This window comes from Gavia stellata, chromosome 2 (genome assembly GCF_030936135.1).
Source record: "Gavia stellata isolate bGavSte3 chromosome 2, bGavSte3.hap2, whole genome shotgun sequence".
NCBI lineage: Eukaryota > Metazoa > Chordata > Aves > Gaviiformes > Gaviidae > Gavia > Gavia stellata.
This window is the reverse complement of record NC_082595.1, coordinates 24,935,622-24,956,230: the sequence shown is the minus strand read 5'-3', so window position 1 is coordinate 24,956,230 and position 20,609 is coordinate 24,935,622. Positions and strand designations below refer to the sequence as shown.

At 42.3% G+C, this 20,609-nt stretch overlaps 1 protein-coding gene across 1 annotated transcript in view; it reads left to right on the top strand.

Moving 5' to 3' along the window:
• The first annotated feature begins 1,393 nt into the window (after positions 1-1,393).
• EFCAB2 (EF-hand calcium binding domain 2) overlaps positions 1,394-20,609 on the top strand; it is a 38,096-nt gene continuing 18,880 nt past the window's right edge. Inside the window, exon 1 of the mRNA XM_059835635.1 lies at positions 1,394-1,451. Coding sequence (XP_059691618.1) covers positions 1,399-1,451 — 53 coding nt within the window. The 5' untranslated portion in view covers positions 1,394-1,398. The remainder of the gene's footprint in view (positions 1,452-20,609) is intronic.

The following is a 20,609-nucleotide window of genomic DNA, read 5'->3' as shown; positions in this document are numbered from 1 at the left end:
TTTCCTTCTGCTGCTGCTGCATCCTCTAACTTTGGCTGCCATGCTGTTCTCACCAAAACTTCTGTTTTCAATTTGAGAGGAGACAAATCTGGGCTGCTCTTGTAGTCAAACACATAATTTGAAATATTTAGTTACTGTAATAAACTGTTCAGGTCTGTAGATAATCTTTCAGAGGGATCAGCTTTGTTAGCGAGCATAATCAGCTGTTTTCCCAACAGAGTAATGGTGTGTTCTCTTGGGCTTCTATTATACCCTCTTTACTCTGAGTCACGTTCAATAAAAATGCAGAAATAAGTGGCTGAAAGACAAATAGTAAATGTTATAAAAGTTATAAAAAAAGTAAGCAATTTTTTTTTAAAGCAAAGAAGCCCCATTTACCTTCAATGTGTTTTTTGAAATTTCAGGCTTCCATGAATACTGAGCACATCATAACTGTTTGTTTGAGAGGTGTAGATGAGTGTGTGAGGAGGAGTCATCCACAGAGGCTTTGCAAAAATTTAACATCTGACAAACAAGCACCTGCTGTGTCGAGGACAAGATTTTAGTTCTAGGAATTTCATAAATATTTATTTTCTATGAATATAGGGTTGCATCTTGCTGAAGTATTAATATTTATATTTTCTCTACTTTCACAGTTGTTTTAGAGTCAGAAGAACCAGGCATCGCAAGTGTGTCTGCTAAAACACACAGCTAAATTTAAACTGCACAGTTTTATTTAATATCGCTAAGACAGAATATTTTAGCTGTTTCGGAGCGATGGTATTTAGAATAAAATGTTCTTTCACTTTCTAAAGCTCAGATACACGGAATTCTCTGCAATTGCTGGGAAGACTCTATTTTTAAGAGAAATGGAGTAGTGTGAAGTGGCAGGTTTAAGGGGCCCACTCGGAGCCTGGCTGCAAAGACAGCGGTGCACAGGCCGTGCAGCACCGGCCCCACCTCACAGGCTCCATGTGGGTTTCAGTCATGTTTTTCCTCTCTTTAGCACAAGTGGGAAAAACATCCTAAACCCCTGTGTGGCGTGGCGCTGGGCCCCGGGACCTGGGGACCAGGCCGGGGCTGGGCCTCTGCACTGAGATCCAAATTTTGGGCTTCATCGACGTTTAGGGGCGACTGTGGCCGTGGCTGCCCGCCCGGTGCAGTACTCGAGGCCGACACGCAGAGCCTCCACCAGACGACTTCCACCGTCGTTCACTTGCTTTGTACGTTAGCAGGCCGCGAAGGCCGCAAGTGAATTGCTTTCCAGGACGGAGGGAAGGAGGCTGCGTCTGTCAGCCCGGCTCGGCCCGCCGGGCAGACCGCTGGCAGCCGGCCTCGCCGCGCCCGGTCGCGGGGAGCGGCGGCGGCTGCGAGGAGCGGCGGCGGCTGAAGGAGAGGGCCGGCCGGGCCCGCGTCGCCATGGCGACGGCGGGGGGCTGCTGTCATGGCGGACAAGGAGGGGCGCGGCGAGGGTAAGGCCGGGCCGGGGCCGGGGTCTACAGCCCCACGGCGTGTATGGGAGGTGTGGCGGGGTGGACGGGCCGCTGCCGGGCGCCGGCCGAGCGGGGCCCGCCCCGCCGCGGCTTCCGGGGTCAGTCCTTCCCGGGGCTGGTGCCAGGATGGCACACGGGCACGCACTGGGAGACGCGGACATACATTCATGTTTGTGCGTGTGTGCGTGCGCATGTATGCATATACGTGTATATGTATGAATGCATGCACACTTACATGCTTACACACACAGATAAACACACTCCCTGCCCCCGCTTCCCATTCCAGGTGGCCACACCGCTGCCTCCACCTCAGGGCGAAGGGCTTTTCCCCAGCACTCCCTGTCACGGGGGATGCCACCAGCCGCCCGCTGCGGTGCCGCCCGCCGTCAATGCCACCCGCGGGCGATGGCCACGGGCGCCGGCAGCCTTACGGTTGCGTTACTGCCGCGCAAGGTGCACCGGAGTGGATGGCAGCGAGGCCGACCGCCTCACCTCGGCGGGGGGCGGCTTCCCGGGCAGCCGGGACAGCTGAGGCAGCTGAGGGAGCCGGTGGGTCATCGCCCCTTGCAGTCATTTCTGCGTGCATCGGGCTCGCTCTGCCAGGAAAAAGTAATCTGTGCTGCTGATAGCACCATGGCTTATTTTTAGAGGCAAGCGTGTTCTACTTTAGGGAGCGTTGCCAGAAATTACATTTTACAGGCTAAAGGTAATTCTTCCTGCAAGGATATTCAAGTATCGTTTCAAGGAAAACGTGCTTTCTGTAAAACTCATCATATTGTGACTTCTAAAATCCATCCTTTTCATAAGGAAACTTGTGTGTGTTGTAACAGTTTGCAAATTCTGAACACTGTATTTGAAATAATCTAAATAATGGATTATTTTGTATTATTTAGGAAAAAAACCAGTATATTGCATAGGAAAGTCCTGTATAAATAGTTGCCGTGGATGGTGCTGAATGAGTAATTTGATTTTGGTAGAAGTATTTCTAGCATGCACTTTGCAGCATAGATATCTTGCAGAAATTAAGAAATAAGACTGTTGTAGCTTCAGTGAGGACTGTTCTAAAAGTAGTATTTCTTTTGTATTGTTTTTAATTTTTTTTTTAGTCTTGTGAAAGCATATTTTTTGCATCTTTCCAGTGTTGCAAATAAAGCTGAGGCACAGTGCTGGCAGAGGTGGATAGAGATGATAGGATAACAGCCTAGAAGGCTGCCGAACCATCTGAGAAGAGAGAATCTGGTGTTCTGGCAGGATAACAGTAATACTGGGAAGTACTGGCTCCATATATTTTGGGCACCCATATGTATGATACTGAGATTTTGCACCATTTTGTCAATCCACAGGCAGAACCTCTTGGAGAAGGAAGGTCATGGGTTTTTGATTGCTTGATTAATGGCTTTTAATGCTGGTTTTGTAGTTTAAAAAGTGAGAATACTTTGCAAGTTTAATTACTGTGTTACTGAAGACAGACTCTCTTGTTGTGGGTTTTTTTTTAACACTTAGTGTTTTTTTTCATCCTGTAAAACACTATTCCCAATAGAGTAGCAGATGTCATCTTCTAGAGGAAAATTGTGCTGTCGTCCTAAATGACCTTGACCCATAAACTCCAAACCTGACCCTACCAGACTTCTGGATGGATCATGGAAAGTGACATACTGGGCTTTGGTTTCCTATTTGTAGAATGAGGAAAATAACCTGTATCACACAGACAAGGCATCTGACTTACCTTCCATCATTCATGAGAATCATAATCTGTTGTTAAGCAGACCAGTTGCTTATTGCCTTATAAATGTCTCTCATTATTATAAACGTGGTTGAGGTAAGCTAACAGTCAGTGTCTAATTAAACTGCAGAAGCAATCCCATAAGAATAAGTCACTTACACCCATTTCAGAATTGCTCTTAGACTCCTTGCAGATAGCAGTTAGAGGGTTAATTAGGATTCCCTGATTCCAGACTCATGCATTGATCATGCTTTCTTCTGACAAGCATCCCACATCTATGCAAACTACAACTTTTACTTTATTATGCTTCAAACAGAACAATAACATTAGTTGTATTGTCAAATAATTAGTCCTTAGGGTATTCCTCTCGGTTCTTTGCAGAACTGCAGTTCCACCAGCTTTCATGGTAAAGGTTTCCCTTAGGTCCTATTATTTTCAGGTTTTGTCTTCTTCAAAGTTAAAATGCCTGCTTAAATGTTTTACAGATGTAGATGATGTACACAAGGAAAAATGGTGAAAGGCCAAATCCTGCAACCTCTTGTATATCATGTTACTCACATGAGTATTACCCTCTAACTTATGCAATTCTTGTGAATAAAATTGTGTATGTGCATACGTGTTAATAGGATCATGCCCATATTATCTGTAGCTGCATGTTTTATGTATGAATTTATATCCTTACATTTGTGCTTTCAACATTGTTTAATGTTTTTTCTTCATACCCATCTGATTATGCTAGACTGTTTGCTTCATCTTCTCTTCTGTATATTTGTCTGTATCTTCCCTCCTATCATTCTGTTTCTTTCCCTTTTTCTGCTACTTAATTCAGTCTGTCTGTTCTTCCATTTGCTCTCAGGTACTTTCTTTGTAATTTGACATAACATGTCAGATTTTCTAAGTTTTGATATCTCTGATCTCAATACTGATGTTACTAGAAACTGAAAGCAAAATGTCAGACCGGTAGTGCCTGAAGTAGAACTAGACAGAAGACAAGACATATTTTTCTCCAGCTGGGATTTAAAAAATCACATGAAAGTACATAACGGAGAGAACGCTTAGTGTTCCTATATCATTATGGTAATGTTATGTAATTGATCAGTATTAGAGTTTTTCTAAGACTGTATTCTTTGTGCCAGTTAAAGCGTATTTAAAATGCAATTAATAAGTCATGAATTTTAATCCAAAAGGAAGTATATTAAATAGTCTGAGCTCAGGTTTCACCCACTTATGCCCATATGAAGCCGAATAACTAGTTCTGGATAACAGATGTCTTCCAGAAAGATACCTGATTCTGATGTGAAGACCTACAGAGATGGGGAATAACTATTCTGCGATGATGGTTTTCTCTGATAAATAATTAGTAGTTGTTCTGGGTAGTTTGAGTTACAGCTGCAATATGTAATCAGGCCTCACAGATCCTCTTCCTCACTTATGAAACAGTCATGTGGAGGTTGTTAGTAGAGATGGGGAAGAGTTTTCACCCCAATTTTAGTGCCTTATGTAAATACAGTAACAGTGTGTTCAATCATACATATATATCTTCTCTTTAACTGCCCTGGTGTGCTGTCTGGCATGCTGGTGAAATCAGAGATTTACTGGAGTTTACATTTGGTAAGAACTAGCTACATACCCCATGCAACTACTACCTTCTTGCAAAGAAGCAGAGTTGCCCCTGCTTCACCTGCCCTGCCGAATCCTCTCATGTCTGGAGGTGGGATCTAATTGAATATATGGATATTGAAAATGTGCTACCACTGTTCATTCTGTTTTAATAAAGTTCCAAGTCCAAGCTTAGAGAGACTAGTAGCTGCCACAAGCACTTGTAGGCAGTTGTAACCATTAATTCTGCTCGGAGCACACTTACTTAACATGAGAGTTTCAAACCTGACACAGAAAAGCGCTTAAGCTGTGTACGGCTTTAGGGAATCCTGCTGAATGGAATAATATGATGCATGCGACACTTAAGCATATGAGCACACTTAAAGATCTTGCTATATTGAGGATTTTAAAATGTATTTTTGAGGGTTTCACAAATAAGCGCCAGCATTTGAAAAGTACAAAATCTATGGATTAAACACTCACAATAAACCTGCAGGCTAAGTAGTCCATCAAACAAATTATCTCTTAATTTAAAAAGTGTCAGTGTTTCATTTATGGAAAAAAATACAAAATTAGTATGAGTTGTTAAAAATAAGTAGCTTTCACAGGGCTCAAGCAAGCAATATTTCAGCTCTAGAAGAAAATCTGAATATATGAGATCACTTAGGAAATCAGTGTGCAGTTTTATCACAGTGGAATTTACAGATGAACACTATGAATATTTTTATATTCTCTTGTTGACAGTGCTGTGAGAAATGACATGAAGAGAAAAGTTTATAGCTTTTATTAGACTGTAATGCAGTTTAACATGCACCTTGACATCAATCTGAGTTATGTTTTAATATTTGTACTTATTTGAGAGTGAAACAAAAAATAAATTATGTCCATCTCCCATGGACAAACACAGGCTGTAGATCCGATCCTCTTGGCTATACTCCTGCAGTAAAAGTGGATCTCAAATGGATGTAGAATAGGTAATTGCAGATTGACAGGTTTCTTGTTTCCATGGTGCATAAAATGGCAGAAGTTTTTCAGTTTGGCTCTACTTCTAGCTGACTTATTGAATAAAAAATTGGCTGGTGTGTAGAAAGGCTTTAAACTTTTTTGTCTTTTAGACAATGCCAACCAGCAGATATTCAGCACTGACAGGGAGCTCGAGAACTCCCACAAATTATCTTTCCAACAATAGTTAACATGTTATTAAGAATTTCCATGTCTACATACTAATTATTCTGAGATCTGAGGGGTTGGGGTTTTTTTTGCAATTTAGGAGTACCTTTATTTTGTGCGAACAGATACCGCTTTATGGCTATTGGCAATAAAATGTGGCGGGCTAAAGGTTGTGGAGGGGAAATGGTCTTTCGGGTAACAGAGGTCTGACATGAACCTGTTGTCAAATGTGCTCAACGTTTAGCCCCCAGGTGGGAGGTGGCTGTGCAGACAGGGGTGCTGGTCACACCACTGCTCAGCCCTGGCCAAATCCTGCCATGGGATTTGGCTGCTGTTGCTGCTGTTGCTGCCATGGGGGTCTGGTTGGGCTAGAGGGCAGAAGCTGAAAATAGCTTCTACACATCCTGCAAGGTATCCTGAGGGAAGAAGTGGCTGCAGCAGCGATGTCCCAGTCCAGCCTGTCCAGTGGTGTGCCTCATACCTGGCGCAGTAGCAACATTGGGAAGGGCATAGGACAGTCAGAGATGGGGCTGGGGATGCTGCAGAAGGTGGCCAGAGAAGCCGGGAGCTCCCTCCACGGAGCTTGCAGGTACCCAGTGCGGGGCTAAAAGCTATTGGCATGGTAAGGGGCAGGAGGTCCCAAAACCTTTCTCTGGTCCAAATGGCTTTTGAGGTTGGATTATGTGCTACCTGACAGATCTTAGGAGATATTTTTATAAATGGTCTTTACCTGTAAATGTCCATCTTTAAGAAAATATAGACTCCCAGCTTTTTGGAAATGTTACATCCTTACTGTTCAATGTTACACAGGTGCGGGTAGTATGTGAAAGCCCCATGAACGTAAGATTGGAAGGGATTTCCTTGAGTCCAGCCTGGGGCTGTATACAACCATAACTTTCAAAAGCTTACCAAGCTCCATCTTAAAAATGGTAAGGATTATTGTGTCGCTGGTGTAAGGTCACAGGAGGTTCTGGACCATTACTGCTGCTGGTCAGGTTGAAAATTAGACATGAATTCTGAAATTTATCCGTGAACAGCTTGTATCCTTTTTTTCCCTGTTTGCCAACTTTCTCCTTTAGCTTAGCCTGCCTCAGATGGTAACAGAAATAAGTCTTATTCCCCATTGATGATAAACGTAAATGTCTTAAATTTGTCAGCTGAAATGCTGTTCAAATTCAGAATATTACTCTTAGGCAAACAAAAAGAAAATTGGAGGTTCGTATTCATTCACAATATGAAAAGAAAGTGGTTTAGCACTGTAAGTGATACTTTCAAGACAGCTCCTTAAAAAACAAGCAGCTGCAGCAAACCCCTGTAATCCCTTGGCATTTTGTTTCACTGCAAGTGTCTTCCTTTTCTTGGTCAAAACCCTCACTCCAGAGTAGTGCAGATGATAGAATTGCAGCCAGTCTAGAAACTGTATTTTTTTCAACCCCTTTGAGACCCTGTCAGGCAAATTGAAGAGCTTGTGATATGTTACATAAAACTGACTGTTCATGGCTTGGATGGGTGCATTCTTCGCTGGGTAAAAAACTGGCTGGATGGCTGGGCCCAAAGGGTTGTGGTGAATGGAATTAAGTCCAGTTGGTGGCCCCTCACTACAAGAAGGACATTGAGGTGCTGGAGCGTGTCCAGAGAAGGGCAACAAAGCTGGTGAGGGGTCTGGAACACAAGTCTTATGAGGAGCGGCTGAGGGAACTGGGGTTGTTCAGTCTGGAGAAGAGGAGGCTGAGGAGAGACCTTATCGCTCTCTACAACTACCTGAAAGGGGGTTGCAGAGAGGTGGGTGTTGGTCTCTTCTCCCAAGTGATGAGTGACAGGACAAGAGGAAATGGCCTCAAGTTGCGCCAGGGGAGGTTTACACTGGATATTAAGAAAAATTTCTTCACTGGAAGGGTTGTCAGACACTGGAAGAGGCTGCCCAGGGAGGTGGTTGAGTCATCATCCCTGGAGGTATTTAAAAGACTTGTGAATGAGGCACTTAGGGCCATGGTTTAGTGGTGGACTTGACAATGTTAGGTTTACGGTTGGACTTGATGATCTTGAAGGTCTTATCCAACCTAAATGATTCTATGATTCTATGATTCTATAACAACAGCATGTATTAAAAAAACATACTTAAAAACCTTCATTCTCCCATTATATTGTAAACAATTACAGTTCTTTCAAAAGAAGAAAGTTTACAAACGGCTGTATTCTAGCAGTGCTGCTGTGGCGCTGTAGTTAAACTTTATAATGGCTTATGTTTAAAATAAATTCATTCTCAGAGCACTAATAATCCACTTAATTCTGGTCCCTGCTTCCTGACCACTTGAACAATCAGTGTGCAGAGGCAGTTTAGTAGGCATGTTCAATTTATGAGATGTTTGGTGCTGTCACGCATGCAACCAGATGTAGATGCACGCTGTTGGTGAGAAGTTGCAGAGTGCCCTGTTGGGGCCATCCCAGCCATTGGCAGAGTGAGCTGCTGTTGTGGGGCAGACAGCAGCATGTGCATTACTGCATTTTGGTGGAGCTTGGTGTGGTGCATAGGTGTTTTAGGCTGTGGGTGTCAGAGATGTCCTTTGTGGCTCTGCCATCTGTTTCTGGGGCCAGCACTGTGGAGAGTCCAGGAAAAACGGAGACAAATGCCTTCTGTGACCACACAGAATAGCAGCATGGGTTGTGTTCTGCCAGTGTCGCAGCCTGTGTAAGCTCTTCCTTTTCAGCAGCAGCTGGAGGTATAGCAAGACTCTCAGCATCACCAGGAGAGCTATACATCCTCGCAGGGCAGTTTGCTGGTGATGATGAAACAGAATGTAAGTATGGGCTAGACATAACTCTTTCATTATATCCCAGCTGTGGCTGAGATTAAAGATATGGAACAAAGTGCAACAGTGGAGATTACTGTTTTTGCCAGCTCCGAGATGCAATAGGAGTGCTGACTGATACAACTGCCAGAGTTGGGATTTCAGGGATGTGCAAGACATCCCTAATGGAGATTTATGCTGAGCTTATCTCTGCCTTATGAAAAGGGAGACTGCATGCAGCCGGTATTGACTTTAAAAAAAGTTTCACAATTATTTTTTGCAGGCTAACAAATGTCAAGTGCTGGCATTTCTTTCACTTCATGGTAGGAAGGATAACATCATGACTTTCCTCAAGAGAAGTATAAGATAGTAATTGTATATTACCTGTGCATCACAGGCATACAGGAGGCAATCCAGATCTATGCATAGATGGGAATTCCTTGCCATCTTTGGATGACTGGAGGCATATCTCCACATCCTCTGCTCAGAAGAGAAAATCTTTATATCAAAAGGAAAGGATTTCCCCCCATAGTACTGCAAGTTAGTGTGACAAAGCATGTTGTTTCACTGCCCTCAGTGTCGGTTGCATGCAATGGCAATCCGTGTACACCAGCTAGCAGAAGGAGAGCTTTGCTGTCAGAGCTGGACCTGTGGAAATGATTAGGGTGAGTGATATTACTCAGAGCTTGCTGCTTTGGCTCCTGAAACTCCAGGCTTCGTGAAGTCAGACTCAGCCACCACTTGAGTTGCTGCAAAATGATGATGTGCTTGTCTGACTGAAGTCTAGGTCATAATTGAGACCTGTTAGGTCCAATTTGGATACATGTTTCTTCCTGAGAGTCCTTATTACATGCTGCTTCCAAAGTAATAATCTGCAACAGTTGTGAGGCCTGTGGAACTAAAGCAGCATGGCTATGGCCAGCTGCTTGGGAAGACAGTCAGGGCCAAATCCTGAGAGCTGTAGTTGAGCATTTCATGCTGTGTCCTAATTGTTGCTCTAAAAATGTTACAGCTACGCCTGACATAAAATGTTTGACAGCTTATCAAATGAAAATGCGTGTCATTATGATCCAGGACTCAACAGCTTTTTCTGTCCTATAAGGTCACTGTAACTGTCCCATCCTGGAGTCTTGAGGCCCATCTCATCCAACCCTGCCCTCGAAGAAGTGCAAAAAGGCAAAACAGGTCTGAGGAAAAAAAAAAGTTTCAACACATGACCAAATATTAGGAAAGAAAAAAAAAAAAAGAACCTGGCTTTTCTGCAAGGACTCTGCAACAACAAATGCATGAAGTGTGGGCAAACAGACCTGTGTGAAAGCTGGGAAGAGAGAAACCGCTGTGGTCAGGGTAGGTGCTGTTGTATTTTGAAAGATGCTCAGGAGGACTGCCAAGCATTCCTGCTGTAAGTAATGATGACTACAGATTCTTTCAAGCTCTGAGACATTATCCCTACTTTTTATCTGAAGTTTGGGCATACACAGGGCATACCCTGCATGCATTCCTTCTGGTTCCCAGCACTATGTAATCTCCAGAGGATATAGGGAATAAGCTGTGTGTTCACAGCATGACCCTGCACTATTTAATACTGGGGTGACAGTGGGTAAGGATAGAAGGAGTAAGGCGCTTAAGAAGGTCAGGTCAGAGCGTTAGCTCTCACTATTGACTGTTTCAGAGCTCAGAGAGACATTGTACTCAGGTGATAAAAATCTGTAAGCTGTAGCTATAGGGAAAGGTGCAAGACAGAGCTGTGACCTCGCACAGCAAGGTGCTTGTCACTGGGCTCTAACTGCAGTATCCCCACCAGCCAGGGGGACAGTGAGAGATGGCGGGAGGAGCTCAGGGCTGTGGCTAGGTGGACCTGCACACAGTCCTTAGAGCAGCAGGAGAAGAACAGTAAGTTGGAGCTGGAGGAGGGCTGGGTGCCAAGTATTTGCTTGTGCACTTCCCTTCCACTCACAGGTAGTAATCCTCGTGCACAGTATCATCCTGGCTGGTCAAAACAGAGAGCTGAAAACCTGCCTGTGATGCTGTGTATGTGGGAATCCAACTTGCATTGCCATTTCCTGATGGAAGGGCTTCTGCCTACTACTACCAGCGAGGCAGGGGATGATCGCCTCCACTGGACCATTTTCCTTGAAGATGTAAAAGGAATGCTGTAGCATGGTTTACAAATTAATCACCAGAACATGTCAGAATGTCTTGCAATTTTAACCTGAATTAGGCCAACTTAGGGTTTTCTTTTCTGACTTTTTTTTTCTAGGCGTGCTGCTAGGTCCTGAACAATTCATCAGCAGGAGAATGTAGTACCGTATCCAAGTCCTGGCCCCAGCCTCCACACCTGCATTTCCAAGGGCTGGAGTAGCCCACAAAAGCACACAGGGCCAAACATACATAATGCTTTGGGATGCATCCAAGTAGAAAAAGGTCTGCTTGAGGTTAGCAAAATTATTCCAATGATATCTGAATGCAGGGAAGCAGCAACCTGTGCAACTAAAAAACTATGTCTGTTTTGTTCTGAGCTGCTATGGGCCACTGCCTGGGCTTGCAACGGCTCAGGAATCCCTGCCAGAGTCTGTCTTGTCTTAATTGCTTTGACCTGGAACATGATGCATGCTACATCCCAGATGCATGGTCATACCAACCGGCTGGCCACTGCACCTCCATTTCTCCTCTTTGGCGGATGCAGACCAAATCACAAATCCATTTTGTGCAGTGAAAGTGGGAAGGACTCCTTCCATACCATCCCACCAACAAAAATTGAAAAATTGATCACTCATCAAATCTCAGCTAGTGCAGAGGTTTGAAAAAATGGAATTCTAGCGGAGTATGGCTAGATAGTATTCCTTGATCATTTCCCAGGTTTGTAGGCTTCTCTGCTGATGCTTATGAAGATTGGTGCTTCAGTATATGTAGATAGATATGTAGATATAGCGTATCTGCACAGATTGTGTACAGTAAAAACATCAGGGCATATTTTGTTGAGCCTTTCCTGAGATGCATGACATGGATTGATATGTACCTGTGTTGCATCACTCAGACTAACTGCCTGCAAGGGAATGGAGTTTTCCCTAGCAAACCATACGATTGTAGCATCATTCCCCCATGTGTCCCAGGATTGTGTAGACTTAGCTTGCCCTCACCAACAGGCTGCTCAGGAACTCTTTGACCAGCAAGGAGGAAGGATTTTCTTGCCTGTAGGGGCAGGGGAGAGACTAATCGCCCCCTTCCTTTTCCTGAAAAGTAAGTCTTATTACCTGGAGCTGGATCTAGACTGCCAAGGACACAGACACATTTGGCACCTGAAGATATGCAAAGATTATGATGATGAAAGCGCAAAGCTAGGAAAGGAGGTTCATCAGAGCAGAGGGGTGCTATCCCGGAGGGAACAGTGCTCCAGGGCAAAGCGAGCAGAGTTAGCCAGTGGTGTCAGCCACCTCTGCCTGTGTGCATTTCTGTGTAAGGAGCTCAGCCAGGCAGACTCATATTCCTTACCATGTCCTCAGCATGTGCTGCTGCTTTTTTGCCAGTGGCACCAAACTTGCAGTCTGTCTTCCATATGCCTTCCCACCAGCAAATCCACCACGTGTCCAGCCCTGAAGAATACTTAGTGGAGTTTTACAGATTGTAAGAAGCACTGTACAACATTAGCAGGATTCTTGCTAATTCAGTCACTCCTAACATTCAACATTCCCTGCCCTTCTTCCCTTCACTTGCAAGTTTTGCTTCATTATAAATAGTTTCAGTAAGTTTAGAGTAAGTTTGCTTTGCATTTTATATGCAGGAAGTCCTTATGCCTTTTATTTCTTTGACAAACAAATTGCAGTCCTCCTTTCTGGGGATCTCCAGAAAGAATTGGGTGGAACCAGAGAAATTAATGTCTCTTTTCCAGAAGCCTGGGTACCAGGAGGTTGTCAGGGTCATGGACAATTTTGTGTTACAGCAAGCATCTGTCAAGTAATTTGCAGAGGTAGCGAGGGTATCCCTTGTAATTTGCCCTTCTCCGTTCCCATAGGCAAATGCATTATCTGCAGCAAGCCCAGACAGTGGTTGTAGTTCCACTGGGCCTTCATGCTGACATACTTTGCCGTCTGCATCCCCTGGCTGTAAGAAATACAGTGCAAACTCTGGCCAGAGCGAGCAAACAGGATCCTGGTAAGGATGTGGGAGTCCGGTTTAATACAGCAGCTGTTCAGGCTGTTATATATGACATGTGTTATATATTATGAATCAGGGCAGATAGGTATGAGTTACCAAGTACTGAGGATACAGAGTGATCTCTGTGGACTGGTGTGGGGGCTGTTTGCCCAGCACAGACCAGGCAAAATAATGACATCTTGCAAGAGCAACCAGAAGTGACAGCATTAAAATGGATTTGATGACCTACAGGGATGTGTACCACGAGGGAAAGAAATATTTTTTCCATTGGTGAAAAACCATATTTGATCCAGAAGGGAGGGCAGTAGACAAGATTGACCATGACTTCAACACCTCTGGGGAGAGATAACTGGGACAAGAACTTTGTGAATGGTGGATATTCCCTTTCAAATCAATGACATTTTAATATGAACTGTGTTTTGGAGGCAGTGTGAACTATCGATTTAAGCATTTTTGGATATACTAGGTGATGAAAGGCATTGACTATTTATGGCTTCTTTTCTGACTTGACGTGGCATCCTCCATGGCCTGTTTTGTTCTACGTTATAGTGTCAGTTAGATTAAGAATTTTATGAGCAGCTGGAAGCTTGACTGCTTATCAAGGCAGCAATAGTTTCTATACTTAGTTTCTCAACAGTTGAATTAGTTTGTTAATTGCCCCATTAGTTTTGTTAGTTTTGGTTCCCACATGTATTAAAACATCTGAATCTATGGTAGTTTAGAATGCCATGGCATTTAAAATACCATCTACTGAACAATCAAAACCTAGGATAATATTCAGGATATCTTGTTTTATCAGGTAAAGTTACTGGCAACTTGTAGCTCCATTAGTTGCCACCAACTGACTATCACAAACTGGATATATTTTGCATATTGGTATATTGTTGCATTTTTCAACTTTGAGGTTGAAATGCACAGTTGTTATATAATTTTTAAAAAGTCTTTGATGGATTTATCAACTTCTAACTGAAATAACCAAAATATTTCCATTGTGGTTGATCTGAACTATTTTTATTTTTTTATTACTAGCATCATTCTATACAATAATCTCATTTCCATAGCCAAAGCTGGAGTCAAGATAGTGCTTAATTTTTAACATCACTTTGTTATATATTTTGCCCATGTTACAATTGTCTTATGTAAAGAAGACAAAAAGGAAAAACAGTGTTTAATATTTTTGTGTCAGAATTTGAAGTAGCTTTTGTAGTTAACTTTGCCACAGCCTTCTTTGAACTGACAGCCTGTATTTTATTATCAGACATCAAATAAATTACCTGATTTTTCTAAAACCCTATTTGCTGCTGGTGGTTTTGTTCTCATGGTTATTCGCACCACGTGCCATGGGGCTGTGCAGATTGTTCTGATTGCTCCACTCTGAGAGCTTCATTCTGTGTATCTATTTTTAAATATAGTCCCTTTATTTTTATTCCTTATTAGTAAGGTAGTTACTGTGGTGGAAACAACCAGGTAATTTTTCAGCTCTCACATGTACTACCATTAGGAAAAGAGGTATGACAATAGGGTGAGGTCATGCTCTTAGCCCAAGGTTGCTTGCACACATGATGATGAGTGTAGGGCTTTGGTTTTGTTGATTCACATTGATGATGAGGCTTGCTTGTTTATCTAGATACCACATGGTGTATACTGTGACAAACATAAACAATAGGGAGCAATGATATGACTAGTTCTCAACAGTTCTGAAAAACATGAAAGAAAAAGCTTTTACTGCTCTTGAGACTTCATTTTTGCTTCTTTGAGAATGCTTGAAAGTGACCTGTGCAGAAATCAGTTAAACTTGTTTATTCTTCTGTAGAATATAGACTAAAATTCAGATTGCCTAAGTATCATCTGTGATTGATAGCATGGGATGCTTCTCATCCAGGAGAGAAAGCATTATCCCTTTCCTGAGTCTGCAGGCCATAGCTTGGAACCCCAAATTGGAGTAGGTACCCCTGTCAGTGAAGACCTCAGCCTGGTCATTTCTTGGGAACCGGCGTATACCAAATTTAATGAAGCTGCATCTTTTATCCCTTCATTCAATCTGAATGGCTAAACTCAGGTGACATATTTCCCATTGGTGCCATCAATACTTTGCGTGAACCTGTTTTCTTCAGATTGCAGTTCAGGAATGACTTTATCTCTTCTTTGGAGGAATCAAGCTTCTTTATAAAACTTGTTTTTCTTCAAAATCTGCTTGATTTGTCTTTCCAGAATGAAGACTTTTCAATGAGCACATATCCTAAATTATTTCATTATATGTCACAAGACACAAAGAAATAACATTGCATATTCTGCAAGCTTGCAGCTTAATCATACTGTTGCTTTCTTTTCTGGTATCTAATATATTAATATCTTACATGCTATAGGAGGTACAGAGCAGAGAAGAAAATATTTCTCTTGCCTCAATATTTTTAGAGCACGGCATACAATTACTGTTTCAGCATATTAGGCTGACTGTACATTAAGCTTCCTCTGGAATTAAGAATGTCACTAGAAAAAAATCTAATGTATACCTTTTCTTCTACGGAGCAGAAAGTTCTTGCCAATAAGTCAGATTCAAATGGCCTCAAGATTGTTTCCTCCCTGTGTTTCTTTTCCTCAGTAATTTCCTTAAAACAGAATTAGTTAAATGCTGTTTTCTTCTTTAGGGTGGGACAATGACTGCTTTTTAATATCTTGACCTAGGTGATGGTCCAGTTAACACTTCCTTAAAAGCCTGATTAGATCTCATAAGAGCTAATTGATAACCTCCTCAGAGTTGCAGTTGTGAAGTCTCTTACTGTTTTTTTGCTTCATATTTAAGCAAATATACATTGTAGTCAGTTTGGGTTTTTTGTTTTTTTTTCCCCAATTCTTACGCCCCTATTTCCATTAGTGGTTTTGTGAAGGATTTTGGAAGAGGTCAGATGAAACAGTGCCTGCAAACATCAAAGATAAATCTCTTTTGCTTTTTAGTTCGTCTCTTTCATCCTTTTGCCCTGTACACCTAGATAATAAATTGGGAATTGCCCTTAAAGGGAACATGGTATTCTTCAGGAATAGCTCCAGTCTCCCTTCTTACTGGGGAACGGTTCTTGCATCTTGACTCATTTCTAGGATTTTAATTCCACACTAAAGCTGTAAGGAGTAAGATCTGTTTAGCTATTTCTGCTTGGTGGCCAAACCTTTTTTTTGACCATGCAGTGGGCTCAGTTTTTAAGCAGGGACTTCACACTTTTTGTACCTTTTCTACCTCCATCTGGCTTGGATATTCCCCTTAGCTCAACTGCCTTCTCACCTCTCCTTTTTGATTGGCATTGTATGGCAAGACAGAGAGTGTTACTTGTCATTTTGGGGATGATAGGAAGAGCTAGGATTTGCAAAGGATGGTCATAGGGGTCTTATGGAAGTGTTGGAGCAATGTGGGGAGGGTTGTTAAAGACCGTAGCTTGGATCTGTGAGCAAAAAGAGAAGGTTCACTGAAGTGGAGTGGAGATTGCAGGGGGCTTTAAGACTCACATTTTCTTATCATGTGGCTGCCTGCACAGTCACGTCCCCTCTCGTGTCCATTGCCTTCTTAAAAATGTTCCTTTTCCTTCATTGCAGTCTTTGCATCCCATTCCCAGTTTTTCAACCGACAGGACCAAGGTTGCTGCCTACTTTTTTGGTTGAAATAATGGCTAGTGGGAAAGGGAAGAAATGTAGCCACTGGTACAATTCTGTACTTCCTGCTGATAAGCCCCCCAGTTAGTGGATGGGGAGATCTGCAAAAGAGCTGTTGATAACAACACTTTTAAATAAAACCAGAACAACAACATGTAAACGACTCTATAACTGTCTGTCACTGAGTTGGGATTACCCACTTGTGGCCCTTTTCTTTTCAGACTGACTAGTTCAGCAAGGCAGCCCCATGTGAGAAAGGGTTCCTGTCAGTGGAGACCTCAGGGGTTTCCTCACACCTGCTTGTGACCATAACATAGTACCATGAAGAGAGGATGGAGTAATTAATGAGGTGTCCACATGCATATAGAAGTTTAAATATAAAATTGACTATTTTTATTGAAATATACCTAGATTAATGTTTATAAAGATTAATGTTTTAGGTGTGTTGAGCAGTAACACTAAGCAATAAAATCAAGTCCACTGGTGCTTCTACAAATCAGCCTTTAATTTTACTTTTTACGTATCACGAAAAGTTTCAGAGTATTGCATTGTGTAAGTAGGTTCATCAGGCTGCATTGGGACTAAATCTTTTCCTGCGAGCAGCAGACAGATGCTGCTCCCCAGCATTTTTGGTGGTTGTTTAATGTTGGCCTTCCTGTTCTTTTGATACTGCTTTTTTCTGCACACAGTTTCTCTTCAGTGAAAGGAAGGGTTGGCTTTTTGAACCATCAGAGCAACTGGCCCCGAGGAAGAAAAGAAAGCAAGCTCATACAGTTAAATGAATGGTAGAATCTATCAATTGTATCAACTAGAAATCAACTTTTTAAAATGCTCATTACTCAAGAGTCTGGCAGAGCCACATCTATTTAATTGCTTCTGTTCCCTACAAAGACTGAAGCTGTGGTCTTTGAAGAAGAAATGTCACAACTGAGGCAGGTGTGCTGCTTAAGGACTGGCTTCAAATGGGTCTCGGAGTGCTGGGGAACAGTCTGGACAAGCTGAAGAGGAACAATTCAGTCTGAAAGAACCAGCAGAATTAATTTGGGAGTCCCAGCTCCCTGCTAGTCTTACTTAACTGACAGTGTCTAGAGCTTTATCTAGCTCATGCTAAACAAACTAGGAAAATAATAGCAAAGGATAGTACAGAAAAGGAAACTGATGGTGAATACACTTTTCAGTTAACGTATCTGAGGAATGGATTTTAAGACATTTTGTCTTCTTATTGCATATGTGGTAGGAAAATAAAAGAGAATGAGAAAATGAGAAAAAAACAAGTATCTGAAGCATTTTAGCAGCATAAAAATGGAAATAGTGTATCATCCATACAGGATGCATTTGTGGGAATAAGTAGTTGTAGGTATTGGAATCTTTTTTTGGCATGATATGCTTCAATATTTATTTATTTAAGCCATTAGAAGTAATCAGATAACTTTAGCTTTGATATTATGTTGTTTTTCTAGTTAGTAGAATAAGTGAGTGAAATCTTTTATGTGATCAGAGCATAGGTATATCTGTCCTGAAAACTGCTAAAAAATTGCTCCATAGTGAAACACGGAACTTTCATTGATCTACTCATGGAGCAGAGTCTCCTTGTACAGAAAGATTTCAGTACATTAGAGCATCACATCTGCTGAGTTAGCTGCATGTCTGATCTTTTGATGCCCTTCTTGAAGGTATAATTTTAAACCTTTATCCATTACTTAACCTAGAGCTGGAATCCATCTGTTTCTCCCTCCCGAAGAGAGGTTTAGAGTGCATCATAGAAGTCTTCAGATAACTAGCTTTGCCATCCTGAACTATGTTGAACATTTTTGTCTTTTATTCCTAGAGGGAGGAGAAGATATTTAGGCAATAGCTTATTAGGTGTTCCCTCATCTCACAGAGTCTTTGAGAGGACTACAGTATATTATGTTTTCTTCCATGGATATGGCTCTTACTCACAACTTTCTCTCAGTTTTTGGAAGAAATATAGATTATTTGGTACCTAGCTTAAATCATCAAGTTCATTTCATTTCAAAACTTGAAACAGGTAAGATTAATGTATACTGTTTTCACGGAAGGCAAAGCTTGAAAAGACTGGATGGCTACATAGTTCCAGTACTGGAAATCTCTCCCTGCCTGCCCCTTGTTAATTTTTATTTCTACAGAAGGCTCACTCATCAAGCCAAGAATATACAGCTATAAATATTCCTTCAGCATTTCTCTACTGCAAGACATAGTGTACAATTGAAGTGCCTGATCTCAAGAACTAAACTTCAACGATCTACATTGGAGACTGGATCCATGACTTTTTGAAGTCACCGTAAAAACTCCCATCAAATTTAATAGTTTGAGAGTCTTTAGGGCCTCTTCTATGAGGAAGCAAGTCCATTTAGATTTAACTGTGTTTTTTTGGAAAGGAGTTAAATGTGGATTTTACTCCTTAGGCACATGAAAGGTAGGCATTATTGTCAAGCTATGAAAAGAATACAGCTTGTCGTGTATCTGGGGACTGAACAGGGCTCCAACCTCCAATCCATCATACATGTACCTGCCCATGCTTCCATCAGGGGAGTAAAGTCAGAGAGAGAAATACAGAATATATTCCTACCTCTCTTCTCTTCATGTGTTGTCTGGGGGAGTTCAGTACCAAACACAAATGGAAAGCAGCAGGCACCTGTACCTTTATAAGGGGGTGCACCTCTCTTCTATATGAAAAGAGCTTCCTTGTACCTGGGTCAATCCACTACTATATTGAAGTGCCTGCAGCCTGTGGTGGGTTGACCTTGGCCAGCTGCCAGGCACCCACCCAGTCACTCTCTGCCCTCAACAGCAGCGGCAGAGAAAATATGATGAAAAACCTCATGGGTCAAGATAAAGACAGGGAGATCATAAAGCCAATGTATCATTTAGCTTTGTTCAGTTCTGATACCCTTTGCCAGAAAACAGACATTTCTGTCATGGGGGTAAAAGCAAATGAAGAAAATAGTTGTAGTCTGCAGCCCCAGAGATTCCCAAACTATTGGGGTTGTAGAAAACCAGGTATGAAATTGTTATGCCTGTGGAAACAAGGTCAAGTGGTTTAGTGCTGGTCAGAGCAGCTCAACAACACTTAACACCAGATGAGCCTAAAGAAGAAAATAAATCAGTTCTAAAAGAGAGCTATGTTTTAATTATTATGTTGAAAATACAGAAGAGAAGTGTGCAAATGAGGAAACAAGTGTACTTGATACCAATTTCATGTTCTGTCTGTCACTCAAATTTTCCCTGTGACATCTCTGTGGAGGCTATGGGGCTAGCTCACAAAATGCTGCCTTGTGAGAGTTGGTTTGCCAGCTGGAGTTTGGGGCTGTATTTAGCCACAGGAACCAAAAGGTCAAGTCCATATCACTTTGCTTCCTATATTCTGTGTTTTGGAGTCGAACTACGACATTATTAAATTGCCTAACCAGTTCACTCTCTATTTACCCTGGCTTCCTTGCCAGGGAGCTTTTTTTTGAGATGGACCCCTTCCTCTCTCTACATTTTTCTTTTCAGAATTTATTTCCTGGTACTTCCCTTACCCCCAGAATGCAATTTCTGGCTTTAGACGAGATATAACTGTGATAACTTGTGGTTCTTCTTTCCCCATTCTTTGAGATTGAGGTATAAAAAGGAAATGCAGCAAATTACTCCTTCCCCTTCACTGAGATCGTCTTCCTTCCCAGATTGTGACAATAAATTATTTACCGTGAGACATATTGACTGTGCACATATCTTAGCCATTTCTTTATTCCTGGTTTTCAGCTTTTCATACGTTATGCCTAACTTAGCAGACATGAGAGCACTTATGTTTCCTTGGATGCAGGGTGAAGAGACTCAGCCCCATCTCAGAGCAAGCTTGGGCCCACCTTACTCATACCACTGGCACCACGGTCGTGGTCCAGAAGGAGCTGTGGCACACTCTGGGCAGGGTCCATGCCTGGACAACTGGGTGATTGTGCAGCTGAGACACACCATTACCACCAGACTTTATGCAGCTGCAGAGCCATAGAAAAGCCATATTACTAATATAAATGATGGATCCTGCATTTACAGTGG